This window comes from Cervus canadensis, chromosome 14 (genome assembly GCF_019320065.1).
Source record: "Cervus canadensis isolate Bull #8, Minnesota chromosome 14, ASM1932006v1, whole genome shotgun sequence".
In the NCBI taxonomy this organism is placed as follows: Eukaryota; Metazoa; Chordata; class Mammalia; order Artiodactyla; family Cervidae; genus Cervus; species Cervus canadensis.
Genome location: NC_057399.1, coordinates 28,607,916 through 28,620,451, shown reverse-complemented (window position 1 = coordinate 28,620,451; position 12,536 = coordinate 28,607,916). Strand labels below are relative to the sequence as shown.

Genomic DNA, 12,536 nt, shown 5'->3' with positions numbered 1-12,536 from the left:
GCTGTCCATGCTCCTGGGGTAACTCGGAAGATGCTATTTCTGTGTGAGCGCCTGTCTGCTCTGGGAGCAAAACTTAGGATGATGAAAGACCATCTTGCCTCAAAGAAAAAAATTCCCTTATGCTTAGCAAAATAGTTAATGCTTCTAGAACACCTGTGCAAGTTTGCAAAATGCTTTCACAAGCGTGATCTCATGTGATTTCCTAATCACTTGGTGCTCCAAGCAGAAGAGGCTTGGACAAGGCAGCTGTGGAGTCTCTTTGTTTGTTTTTTTAATAATTTTTATTAATTTATTTTTGGCTGTGCTGGGTCTTCCTTGCTGCACAGCTTTCCTCTGTTGTGGCAAGTTTGTTGCAGTGTGAGGGCTTCTCATTGTGGTGGCTTCTCTTGTTGGGGAGCATGGGCTCTAGGGCACAAGGGCTCAGTAGTTGAGGTTCCTGAGCTCTACAGACAGGCTCAGCACTTGCGACGCATGGGCTTAGTTGCTCCACAGCATGTGGGATCGTCCTGGATCAGGGATTGAACCCTGTCTTCTGCATTGGCAGGTGGATTCTTTACTACTGAGCCACCAGGGAATCTGCTCTTTGGCTTTTGTTCTTAAACTTTCTCTCTTCCTGGTCAATGAGTCCTGGCTGTAGCTAGGGCAGGAGAGGTGGGTGCTTGTGTGACCCTTCTGGGGCCTGCACATTTCTGGTGGGCGGCTGAGCCTACAGGTTTTGCTGGTTTCCTACTGCCATGGATTCCTTTTTACCTCACCTCTGGACAGGGTCTTTGGCTTCCTTAGAACTCAAGGGTGCCCATCTGTGAAGACTGCTGGGCAAGAGGGGGATCATGGACTGTATATGCAGAGCCAGGGCTGGGAGGTGTTCTACTGAGTTTCAGAGAACAGTTCTGGAGCTGCAGTCTCCAATCTGAGGCAGGAAAAACAGTTCCCCCATCCCTGACTGCATCACCTGATTTCTGTATTATCTGAATTCTGATACAGGAAAGCTTGGTTAATACAGGTGGGTGGGTGGGTAAGATTGGAGAGGAAATTTTCAAAATGGCCAGATACATAGACTCTCGCAGTGCATTTGTGCCCTTGCTTGCTGTTTAGAAATTTGTGCATCCTCAGTTGTGTCCAACTCTTTCTGACCCTAGGGACCGCAGCCCACCAGGGTCCTCTGTCCATGGGATTCTCCAGGCAAGAACACTGGAGCGGGTTGCCATTTCCTTCTCCAAGGAATCTTCCTGATCTGGGAATCAAACTGATGTTCCTTGTGTCTTCTGCATTGCAGGAGACTTTTTTTTTTTTTTACACCACTAGTGCCACCTGGGAAGACTTAGCAATTTGTAGCTTCCCCAAAGGAGATGTCAGAAGCCAGCAACTAGTTGCTTCGGGAGGACACTTTAACAGTCTTACCAAAACTACAGCCCCGTGTGCTGTGGTAGGTTAAGTTCTGTCCTTGTTGACCCATCAGCTGAAGTTCTTCGACTTCCTGGCTGAAACCACAACCTAGAGAACTCAGACAGCCACACAGAGCCTCTCGGGACTCAGACTTTCTAATAATACATCTTCTCGGCAATGCCTGGAAATTAAGCGTCCTTGTTTGTTTTACTGGAGACAGCGGGACTCCCTCCAATTTTCCTCCTCCTTAGGATGGGAGTGATTTCTTCAGCACTTGCTTTTCTGAGTATAAGAAGCTTGGAGAAAGCAGCTATGGATTTTCTTTGGTTTTCTTTCTAGAAGCTTCCATCGTCCTAGTCAACAAGTCACATGATGTAAATAGACCTGGGGCAGGGCTGTCGGGAACTTGTGTGACTCTTCTGGGTTCTTCAGGTAGCTGGCTTCACCCTAACTCCAGTGGCTGTGGTAGTCTGGAGAGTGACACTCAGAGGCACATGGAAAACCAACTTCACTCTCAGCGGTCAGGGCACCCCCAGGGTCAGACTCCAGTGCCTTTAACTGAGCAGAATCTAGAATGTTTCAAGGAACCAGTTCCAGGCCTGGAGGATGTTCCTTTGCCCTGAAGTTTCCAGATAATCCAGGTCAGGGGAGAAGCCTCTGTCCCTTGAGACCCCATGCAGACTTTAGAGCCATGGGCATTTGTGTAAAAGACAGGTGAGATTCAACTTGCAGTCTTTTTTTGGGATAAACTTTCTTCCTGAGTTAATCTCAGAGAAAGAGCACTTGGAATTGAGTCTCTAACACTAGAAACTGGGATGTGTGGCTTTGGTGAAGACAGCTTTTCTCTCTATAAGGCTGGGGGCAGTGTGGTAGAGTCATTGAGTGTAGGGACTTTGGAGCTGGGTTCCTGGCCTGGCTTTGTCCCTTAATTGCTGTGTGGCAGTGGGCAAGTTCCTGAACCTCTCTGTCCTTATTTCCTCCTCTGTTAAGAGGGGAAAGTAATGCTCTACAACTACCTCACAGGTCTTTTGGTAACAAGGAAATGAGTTAACGTGCATGAGGCACTCAGAACAGTGCCTGGGAGGCAGTTAAGTGCTATATGAGATTTCGTTGTTGTTATTTTCACTATTTCAAACCAGAGGAGAACCTGAAGTAAAAGGATGTCATGTTCAGTAGCCTGGAGCAGCCTAGGAGGTGGGAGACTCAGTCTGTCTGATCCGGCTTCCCAGTAAGTAATGGGGTGACCCTGAATGACTCAGAACTTCAGTTCCTTCACTGAAAATAAGGTGAGATAACCCAAGTCTCCATCCATAGATGGACAAATAGAATGTCACATACATATACAATGGACTGCTATTCAGCCAGAAACAGCAATGAAGTTCTGACACAGGCTAAAACATGGATGAAACTTGAAGACATTATCTTTTTTTTTTTAAGACATTATGTTAAGTGAAATGCACCAGACACAAAAAGACAAGTATTACATGATTTCACTAAATATCTAGAAAGGCAAATTCACAGATAGAAAGTAGAACTAACGTGACCAGGGGCAAAGCTGAATAGGAAATGAGTAGTTATTGCTCAATGGTTACAGTTTTGGGTGATGAAAAACATTTCAGAAATAGATGATGGGATTGATGATTCAACACTGTGAATATATTCAGTGCCACTGAATCGTACACTTAAAAACAGTTACAACAGCAAGGGACTGCAGCTTACCAGGCTCCTCCGTCCGTGGGATTTTTCAGGCAAGAGTACTGGAGTGGGGTGCAGTTGCCTTCTCAGGAAAGTGCTTACAGATACACTGATTTCGTAACTCCTGACTGGCTCATGCGTGGGTGTGTTCACCACTGGCCACTAGGGGGAGCCGACACGCCAGGTTGCACAGATGAATGAAGTGAGCTGGAGGGCTCAGAGGGAGTGGACAGACAGCCGTCTCAGCCTTGGCGGGGACCTCAGCTTGCCTACACATCCCTTAACAAGCACCCTCACAGAGGGGCCAGCAGTGCTCATTCGGGCTTTATTTAGTTGAACAAACATCTGTTTTGTTGACTTAGCTGAATGAACTTAGTTCCTGGTCCCTGTCTTCGTGGGGTGCCATTTAAATGTGTTGAGTGTGGGAGAACATCCCCGGTGGTCCAGTGGTTAAGACTGCGCCTTCCAATGCAGGGGGTGTGGGTTTGATCCCTGGGTGGGGAGCTAACATCCCACATGCCTCATTGCTAAAAAACCAAAACATAAAACAAGCTGTGTTCTAACAAATTCAATAAAGACTTTAAAAATGGTCCACACCAAAATATCTTTAAAAAAACATATGTTGTGTGCTGGTTGTTGGATTTTTGGCTTAGGACTCAGACCCCCTTCCTCCTGGGGCAACATAGAGCTCCTCTCTTCCCTTTAAAAAAAAAAAAAAAAAAAAGCTTTATTTTTGGCTGTGCCAGGTCTTTGTTGCTGTATCGGCTTTTCTCTACTTGTAGGGAATTGGAGCTACTCTCTAGTAGCCTGCGTGTGCAGGCTTCTCATTGTGGTGGCTTTTCTCGCGGAGCATGGGCGCCAGGGCATGTGGCCTTCAGGAGTTGTGGGTCTTGGTTTCTAGAGCGCAGGTTCAAATAGTTGTGTCAGAGGGGCTTAGTTACTCCACAGTATGTGGGATCTCCCTGGACCAAGGATCAAACCCATATCTCCTGCATTGGCAGGTGGATTCTTTACCACTGAGCCACTAAGAAAGCCCCCTCTTCCCTTTTTGCACAACTGCCCTTCAGATGTATCTCTGAATGCCTTGCATGAACGCTGTGCAGAATCTGTCCCGCTGAGCAGGTTCTAAACTGCACTACTCCGTGCCAGGCACCCTCCTCAGCCTCAGCACATGAGGCTGGTTGTGCATGCCATTTTGATTGTGGGGAAAGTGAGGCCTCTAGAAAGGAATTGCAGATGTAGCAGAGCCTGGCCCTGGTGATCCTGGAGCCCATGCACAGCAAACAATCTCCAAGCATGTCAGCTGTGGTGAGGACGCCTGGCCTGGCCTGGGCTCCCTCCCTCCCTGACACGGATGCAAGCAGACATCCATCTCAGCTCCTGCACAGCTTCCAAGTCCGCCTGAAGCCATGGGCCAACAGGCATTTCAGACTTCCTCCAGGAGCACCAGGAGCATCAAGCCTCAGCTGGTTAACCACATCATCTTCAGTGGCTCTCACCGTGTTCGATAGTTAACACAGTTCCTATCCTTGTTCTTCTACCGTCAGGTGTGAGAAGCAGTGTTAAGGTAATGACTGCTGTGTGCTCCAGTGGGACCAGGAATGCATGCTTCAGTATTTGAGTAGATTCAGTAGTGAGTAGACAGCTTATACCCAGAGTAAGCCAGAAGGATTACAATACCATTAAGGGATTCCTTTCACCTCATTAGCAAGCAGTAGAGCTCTCCTCTCTGCCAACTGCCCCATCCCCAACCTCGACATTCACACCCCCAGCATGGTACAACCAACGTCCACACTCTGTGTTACATGTTAGGCTAGGGCCAGCTGTCTAAGAGTATTTTTTTTTTTTTTGAAAGTCGCTCAGTTGTGTCCGACTCTTTGCGACCCCATGGTCTATACAGTCCATGGAATTCCCCAGGCCAGAATACTGGAGTGGGTAGTCTATCCCTTCTCCAGTGGATCTTCCCGACCCAGGAATCGAACTGGGGTCTCCTGCATTGCAGGTGGATTCTTTACCAGCTGAGCTATCAGCCAATCAAAGGGTATGGGTGATACCTTTTAGCGAGTGCCCAGAGACTGAGCTGGACTTATGTGGTAAGACTGGCTCAGAGCAACTCCATGGACAAGAATTCAGAAATGATTATGGGGCTTTTCTCTGTTGGCCGCAGGAAGTAGCCACAGCCTGGGGTGAAAATCAAGCTTGCCAGCTAAGTGCTTAAGAGGACTCCAACACGACTCATGTCGGTCATCTCTGATTCTGCCAGGAGGAAGCCAGAGGCTGTGGAGATCAAATTCCCCTCCCGCTTTCTGGTGGAGGCTCCCCAGAAAGAACAGACTGGAGCCATCTAGCTGCTCCCTCAATTGTACCCCACCCTGATCCTTCTCAAACGTTATTTACTATGGCGACTTCCCAGTGGTCCAGCGGTTGGGAGTCTGCCGTGCAGTGTGGGGGACATAGGTTCAGCCCCTGGTTGGGGAACTGGGATCCCACCTGTCATGAAGCAGCTGAGCTCATGAGCCACAAATACTGAGCCCATGTGCTCTGAAGCTCAGGAGACACAACTAGAGTCTGCGTGCCAGGAAGAAAGAGCCTGCATGATGCAATGACGATCTTGTGTGCCACAACTAAGACTCCGTGTAGCCAAAAAAATAAATATTAAGAAAAATGTTTACTACAAGCTCCCTGGTGGCTCAGATGGTAAAGAATCTGCCTGCAATGCAGGAGACCTGGATTCAATCCCTGGGTCAGGAAGATCCCCAGGAGAAGGAAATGGCAACCCACTCCAGTATTCTTGCCTGGAGAATTGCATGGACAGAGGAACCTGGTGGGCTATGGTCCATGAGGTCGCAAAGAGTCGGATATGGTGGAGCAACTAACACTTTCACATGTTACACAAGCTCCCAAGACTCTTTTATGACAACACTCTTCTCTTCCCTCTGATTTTGGGCCCTTTTCCCACCTCACCAGGATTTTCAACAAGCTACCATTTTCTGTCCGCTGCTGAGGTTCACAGTCACTGGATGCTCTGTGGCAGATAACTCTAGTTAGGAGCTCCCCTGTGGTGACAATCACGGTAGTTATAAAGGTATGCTGAGGACTTACATAAGGCCTCCTCTGTAAAAACGTTCTGAAACATCAGCCTCAAGAGAAGATGTGATTGAGTACCTCCATACTTTACCGCAGGTATTTAAAGAGGGTAATGAAAATGTATCTCTTAAGCAACCACCAAACCCTGGCCAGAACTATCATTGGGGGAGGATTTCACTGTGAAAGATTTACTGCATTTTATGGTTCTGAATCCTTTACTTTTTTGTCTACAGCCAAACACTCTGACGTGGCTTTTCAGTTCTTCTCACAAGAGGCAGAACTTGCTTCCTCATCTCCTTGAATGTGAACTGGTCTTGTGACTTTCTGAGGCTGAAAGAATGCCACAGAAATGATGACATGCCAGTTCTGAGCCTAAGCCTCGAGGAGCCTTGTTCACTTGTCCTTCTTGTGTTTTTGTTGCAGCCGTGAGAACACGTTTGGGCTATCCATGTGGCAGGAGGCATGTGGAACAGGCCTGAATTGCCTCGGCTGCCTGGCCAAAGCCGGCCTCAATCAGCTGACAGAAGTGAGTGAGACTGGCCAAGACTGGCAGAACCACCCCAGTGACCACCTGGACATGTGAGTAGCACCTGCTTATTGTTGTATGCCACAGGCTCTGAGAGCTGTGTGTTACACAGCATTATCGTGGCCATAGGTAACTTGACACACCCACTTAGAATCAAGAGTGGGATGCACCCCTGGAAGAATTATTAGAAGCAACTTTCACCTTCAAATAAAACGGGTGCCTGTAGGTTGTTTCTTCACTAGCATTGATTACCCCAAAGTGAATATCTTTCTCTGGTCTTCAATTCTAGACAGATTTAGTATCTGGGTAGAAGCCAGCAAATGGGCCCAAGTGAAAAGTCATTCTTCATTATTAGGCATCACATGAACAGAGGTGGAGAAGCAAAGACAAGAAAAGTGACACCTATCTATATTTTCGTAGACTTCGGATAATATGTGACTTCCCTACCCAGATGTGGTGGGATGTTTGTAGCAGTTAGTATTTCCCATGTTGGCATCTACATGTAGAGGTCAGTACACATACAGATCGTGGGAAAGTAGTCTTTGTAAGACTTACTGGTGGGTAGTGGCAGTGCTTGGCTACTGTCATTTCCGTGTAGATCAAAAGCACAGAAACAAACCTAGCAAAGCAAATTCATAGTCCCAAGTTCACTATGCTCTAGCGATTGTAGGATTACTGGCCTCCTGAGCTGGGGTCCCAAACTCTTGACACATGAAGATAAATAGAAGTATTCTCTCCTACCTTTTAAAATATTACGTAGACTAGAACACAGAGCAGGGTTTTTAAGATAGACACCAAGCTTCTGGCTATTTGGTTATACATACAGTCATATATTCTGACAATGACTGAGTGGGGCATATAGAGGAACGTCATTAATATTCTTTGGCCATTCAAGGCCTGTCATCAATCAATGTCAGCAAGTGTTCTTTCTGAAAGTGAGTCTTGTCTCTGAGAGATTAATTTATAGGTGGGGGAGCATATCAACAAGTTTCCCCCTTTCCCAATGAAACACTGACTTCTCCTCCCTCTTACTCATCTCAATTCAGTCTCTGACCCTGGGACTATGGACACGCACGTCATGCCTTTAGACAGGGAAATCCCTCAAGTTGGTTCTCGGTCCCAAGGGCCCCAGAGGCCGTCACTCACAGATGCCTCTGTTTCTCCGACCTTGGCATGGGTGTCTAGATGACCACTGTCCTGGCTCTGTAAAGGGAAACCATTGTATGCCTCTGCCTGATGGTAGAGTAAGAACACAGAGATGGAATTCAGAGGTGGCAGCTGAGAGACGGCAACGTTGCACACCCGATCCTCCCTGCCTCACTCCACTCCCCCCTGCCTCACTGGGGTTTCGGGAGGAGGCCGTGACTTCTCTCAATGAGCATTCATGAGGGAACAAGCCAACACAAAGAGACACTCAGTGGGATTAGCATAAATAAAGATTTCTTTCTAAGTGTTATGTGTGGGTCATTTTTTTCTTACAAGACTGCTGTGATTCAAGTAAAGTCTTCTGACCAAATTTTAAAACCCAATTCTGGATGAACACAGGCTTTATAAACATTCGATATTATACAAGCTGTAGAAAGAAAGAGTTGCCACCAGACAATCATAGCTTTGCAAAATTCCGTTTTTAAATTGGGGAGCAAAAGTTCCACACATGTAACAGGCTAACTGTAAGACTTAAGTCACAGGAAAATGCAAACAAACAAAGGAAATCCCACAAAGATTAGAGAGTGCAGACACTTAGGTGTCCCATCCAGCAGGCACCTGTGGCTGAGACAAGGGGAAGTCCACTTATAACACTCCTTCCCTTGAGCTGTGGTTCTCAAAAGTGTGGTCTCCAGACCAGCAGCATCAGTATCACCTGGGAACTTCTTGGAAATGTCAGTTCTTGGGCCTCTTCCAAGACCTACTGAATCAGAAACTCCGGGTGGGGCCCAACAGTCTGTGTTGTTACGATCCCTCCTGGGGATTCTGATGCGTGATCAAGTTTGAGAAATGCAAGTTGGTAAGACACAGTCAGTCTCACGAGATAGTTAGGAAAGGGTTTTCCTTCCCAAAGAGATTGAGTCTTTAGTACACAAAGACATCTCAGTAGTGGGTTACCTTCTCTCCTGTGCATCAAGGATGGTCCTGAACTGAGAGCATCCTTGGAAAACTAAGAAAGAGCCATTCAAATAGTCTTCTGTATTCTGTGATTCAGCCCCCAATGACACTGTCCCTGCTGTCCACACATCAGCTGCTAAGCCCTTTGGTGACAGCAGCACCCACTTCCTGGCACCAATTTCTATATCAATAAAGAAAACCTAAGTTATGCTGTGGTTAACAAATTGCAGCCTAACATCCCTAACTTACTGTCATCAAGATTTACTGTACTGTCCATAATACACCTGCAACACAGGGCAGCACTGGACCCTGGGGCAGCCAGGCTGATTTCCATCTGCACACTTGAGTCCATGACCACCATGATGGGGAAAAAGAACCTGAGGAGCTGCACACTGGCTTTGAAAGCTCCCATCTGGAATGAACACGTCATGTCATTTCCACTGAGGGTTCATGGGCAAGGCAGGTCACACGGTCACGCCTACTGTCAAAAGTGGGAGGGCAATACCCAGAAAAACAACTGGAGGAGCTGAGAACAATCGGAATGACTCCTGTCGCAGGTGATACGCTTGGGTCACAAAGTCACTTGTGCAAAGCTGCACACCGACATAAAAGAACTGGCAGGGGCCTCCTTCTTTTGCCACTCCTGGTGCCACTTGCGTGCTCCTTCTGTGCAGACCTGGTACCTCTTTTGTGAAGTGGCAGCTAGGAGACTCCAGCACTCACCATGGCAGATAAAAAGCCCAAGGAAGAAGTCAAGACTGAGAACAATGATCATATTAATTTGAAGGTGGTGGGGCAGGATGGTTCTGTGGTGCAGTTTAAGATTAAGAGGCCTTGATGCACTGGGAAGACCCAGAGGAATCGGGTGGAGGGGGGATCAGGATGGGGAATACATGTAAATCCATGACTGATTCATGTCAATGTATGACAAAAACCACCACAATATTGTAAAGTAATTAGCCTCCAACTAATAAAAATAAATGGAAAAAAAAGAAAAAAACAAAACAATATACAAAATGCATATAGTAATATCTTAAAAGAGTTTACACTTTATCCCAGGTTAGAAACTCTTGCCACACTTAGAGATGTGGAAAGATGTGCCTTTAAGAAAACTTGAATATGTGCCCTGTGAATGAATGAAACAAAAACCAGCAATCAAAATCAACAGATGATATTTAACTTTCAGGGACCAAACACATGCAAACCTAAACAAGGAAAGAATCTTCACTAGAGAATTTGAAGAGACCTAGGAAATCTTATAGCCTATCTCAGCGTTGTTAATTGCAGGGTCTGCTATTATATAATTCAATGTAATTATATAATTCAATGTAAGTACTTTTAGCTTTTTATAAATCCCCTAGTTGCCTATTGCAATGATCTCTAAGATGGGTTGGGTATACAGTAGTTTTATAGCAATAAAGAACTGTCTTGTCGAAAAAAAAAAAAAGATTAAGAGGCCTCTTAGTAAACTAATGAAAGCCTATTGTGAACGACAGGGCTTGTCAATGAGGCAGATCAGATTCCAATTTGACAGGCAGTCAATCAATGAAATAGACACAACTGCACAGCTGGAGATGGAAGATGAAGATACAATCGTATTCCAGTAGCAGACAGGAGGTGTCTACTAAAAAGGGAACCTGCTACTTTACTCCAGAATTCTGTTCTTCCAGACCAAGAAGACATTCTCAATTAGAAAACTGCAATTTGGTTCCACCACACTCTGACTACTACAGTAATAGTTTCTCTATTCTTTCATTTCCCCTTCCTCATTCCTTTATTGTACATAAAGTAACTGGTGTATGTATACAAGCATATTGCACTTTTTTTTAAACTAAATGGCCAATGGTATGTTATGATCAACATAAAATGGAGATGGGATAGGGAAAAACATTGATTCCATGAAAATACCCCCTTTTCTCCATTAGTGGCATGCTCATCAGCTCTTATCTTTATATTCCAGTAAGTTATTTTGCTCTCACTGTTTAACAAAAAAAAGAACAACATAAAAATTCTTGCATACCTTGTTCGATTGGAGAATTTTAATGTTTTTCATTTATCATTGTAAAACCAAGAACAATTTTATAACTTTTTAGTACGTAGCTGTTACATGTAGGGCAATCTGTCTTTAAGCAGGGATAAATTACTCTAAAAGAAATGAATCCTAGACAGTTTTCCCTTCAAGTCAAGCGTCTTGTTGTTTAAATAAACTTGTTTACAAAAAAAAACACCTGGCAGGAACTGGCAGGGCATAGAGTTCTTAGTCTTACATTCACTATCTCTTTGTTCCTACAAACAAAATCAATATCTTTTTTTCCCCAAGAATATCTTAATTCATAAAATGTTTTTATTTTTTAATAAAAAATATTAAAGTTAATACACCCACAGGAAAGTACATAAATCATGAGTATACAGCCTGACGAATGATCACAAAGTAAACCTAACAGGTCAGCTACATAAGGCTAGGGGCAAGATTGCTGTCAGGGGTGCCCAGCCCCTCTCAGGCCTCTCCTTCCCCTTCCTAATGAGAACCCCCATCAGACTTCCAACACTCATTCATTCAACTCGGATTTATCAACCAGGGACCGGAACTCTTCAGTCCTGGCAGGTGTTACAAACCCAAGCAGGAAGGCTGATCTTATGAAGCTTCCTGTCAGAGGGCTGGCTTTTCTGGGGAGGGACATATTTCAGACAGGGTTTGGGGGCGTGTATTGCAGGGAGAACTCTCTGAACTTTCTGAGACCTTTATTGATGAGTGTTGCCTTTATTACCTGTTTGTTTAAGCACATTCAGCATTTCGTAACAGCAGATGGAGTCACAGCCAGAATCTCTTTGCTGCCTGACACATGAGAAGTAAGAGGCCCGCCCTGCTGGCACGAGGTCCCCGACAGCCAGCCTCTCCAGCATTGAGCTGCCCCTGACACCCCTGGGCAAACAGCTCCTGCCCACCTGCAGCTCAGGGGTTTTCTCTTCCTCCCCTTCATAGTGGTTCTAGGGCTGCGTTAACTGGATCTTTCTGAGTTGGGGAATGGGGAACAAATGTAAAACATATGTTTTCCCCAGGTATAAGAATGCCATTTGGTCTTAGGAATATTTTTTATGCAGCTTCTATTATCTGAAAGTTAGGGATATGGTGCCCATTCCCTTGTCTATGAAATCAGTAGTTTTTATGGAGAGGCAGAAGGCAGCTGGTTTCCTAAAATGCCAGCCCTTCGCCAAATGTCCTCAAAATCAGGCTACACCGGTACTTTGCCTTCCAGCTTCTCTACAAAATCCTTGCCAGAATTCAGGCCAGGTATCTCAGGGACACCATGACGAGTGCTGAGTTGCTCCATCTTTCACCCTTAAAGAGCTGATGTGACTTCCCAACTCCTCCCCATAGGAAGTAGCCAGGCCTTTGGTGGGGAGGGAGGGCAAGCCTGGGCAGCCCTGGAACACTGCGACCAGCGGTTCAGCCACATCCCTTCAACAAAATGTACTTTAAATATATTTTTATGATCAGCTGGGTTCTAAATTACAGCCATGCTGAATAAGAAGAGAGTAAACGTATGATTAGTAATTTCCGTATGGCAGAAAGCACCAAACAGTCTCTGGCTAAGGCCCAGGGCTCAACAAGAACTGTTCTTTCAGTAAAAAAGAATACAGAAAATGGCCTTTATTCCAAAGTCAAAGCCACAGGCCGTGACCTTCTCTTTCCTGTACAGTAATAAGTCTTGCTTCATGAGGAAGTGGGGAAGGAAAG

General features: G+C 45.6%; 1 protein-coding gene across 2 annotated transcripts; it reads left to right on the top strand.

Annotated features, from left to right (window-relative positions):
• The first annotated feature begins 9,521 nt into the window (after window positions 1-9,521).
• On the top strand, window positions 9,522-10,675 carry LOC122452842 (small ubiquitin-related modifier 2-A-like). 2 transcript variants are annotated; one of them, XM_043486552.1, is made up of 2 exons: window positions 9,522-9,628; window positions 10,254-10,675. In XM_043486552.1, the coding sequence occupies exons 1-2, from the start codon at window positions 9,522-9,524 to the stop codon at window positions 10,402-10,404; spliced, it is 258 nt and encodes an 85-aa protein (XP_043342487.1). In that variant the 3' UTR covers window positions 10,405-10,675. The 2 variants fall into 2 exon arrangements, with proteins under 2 accessions (XP_043342487.1, XP_043342486.1); XM_043486551.1 differs by having other exon boundaries at window positions 9,522-9,630; window positions 10,250-10,675.
• Window positions 10,676-12,536: the final 1,861 nt, after the last annotated feature.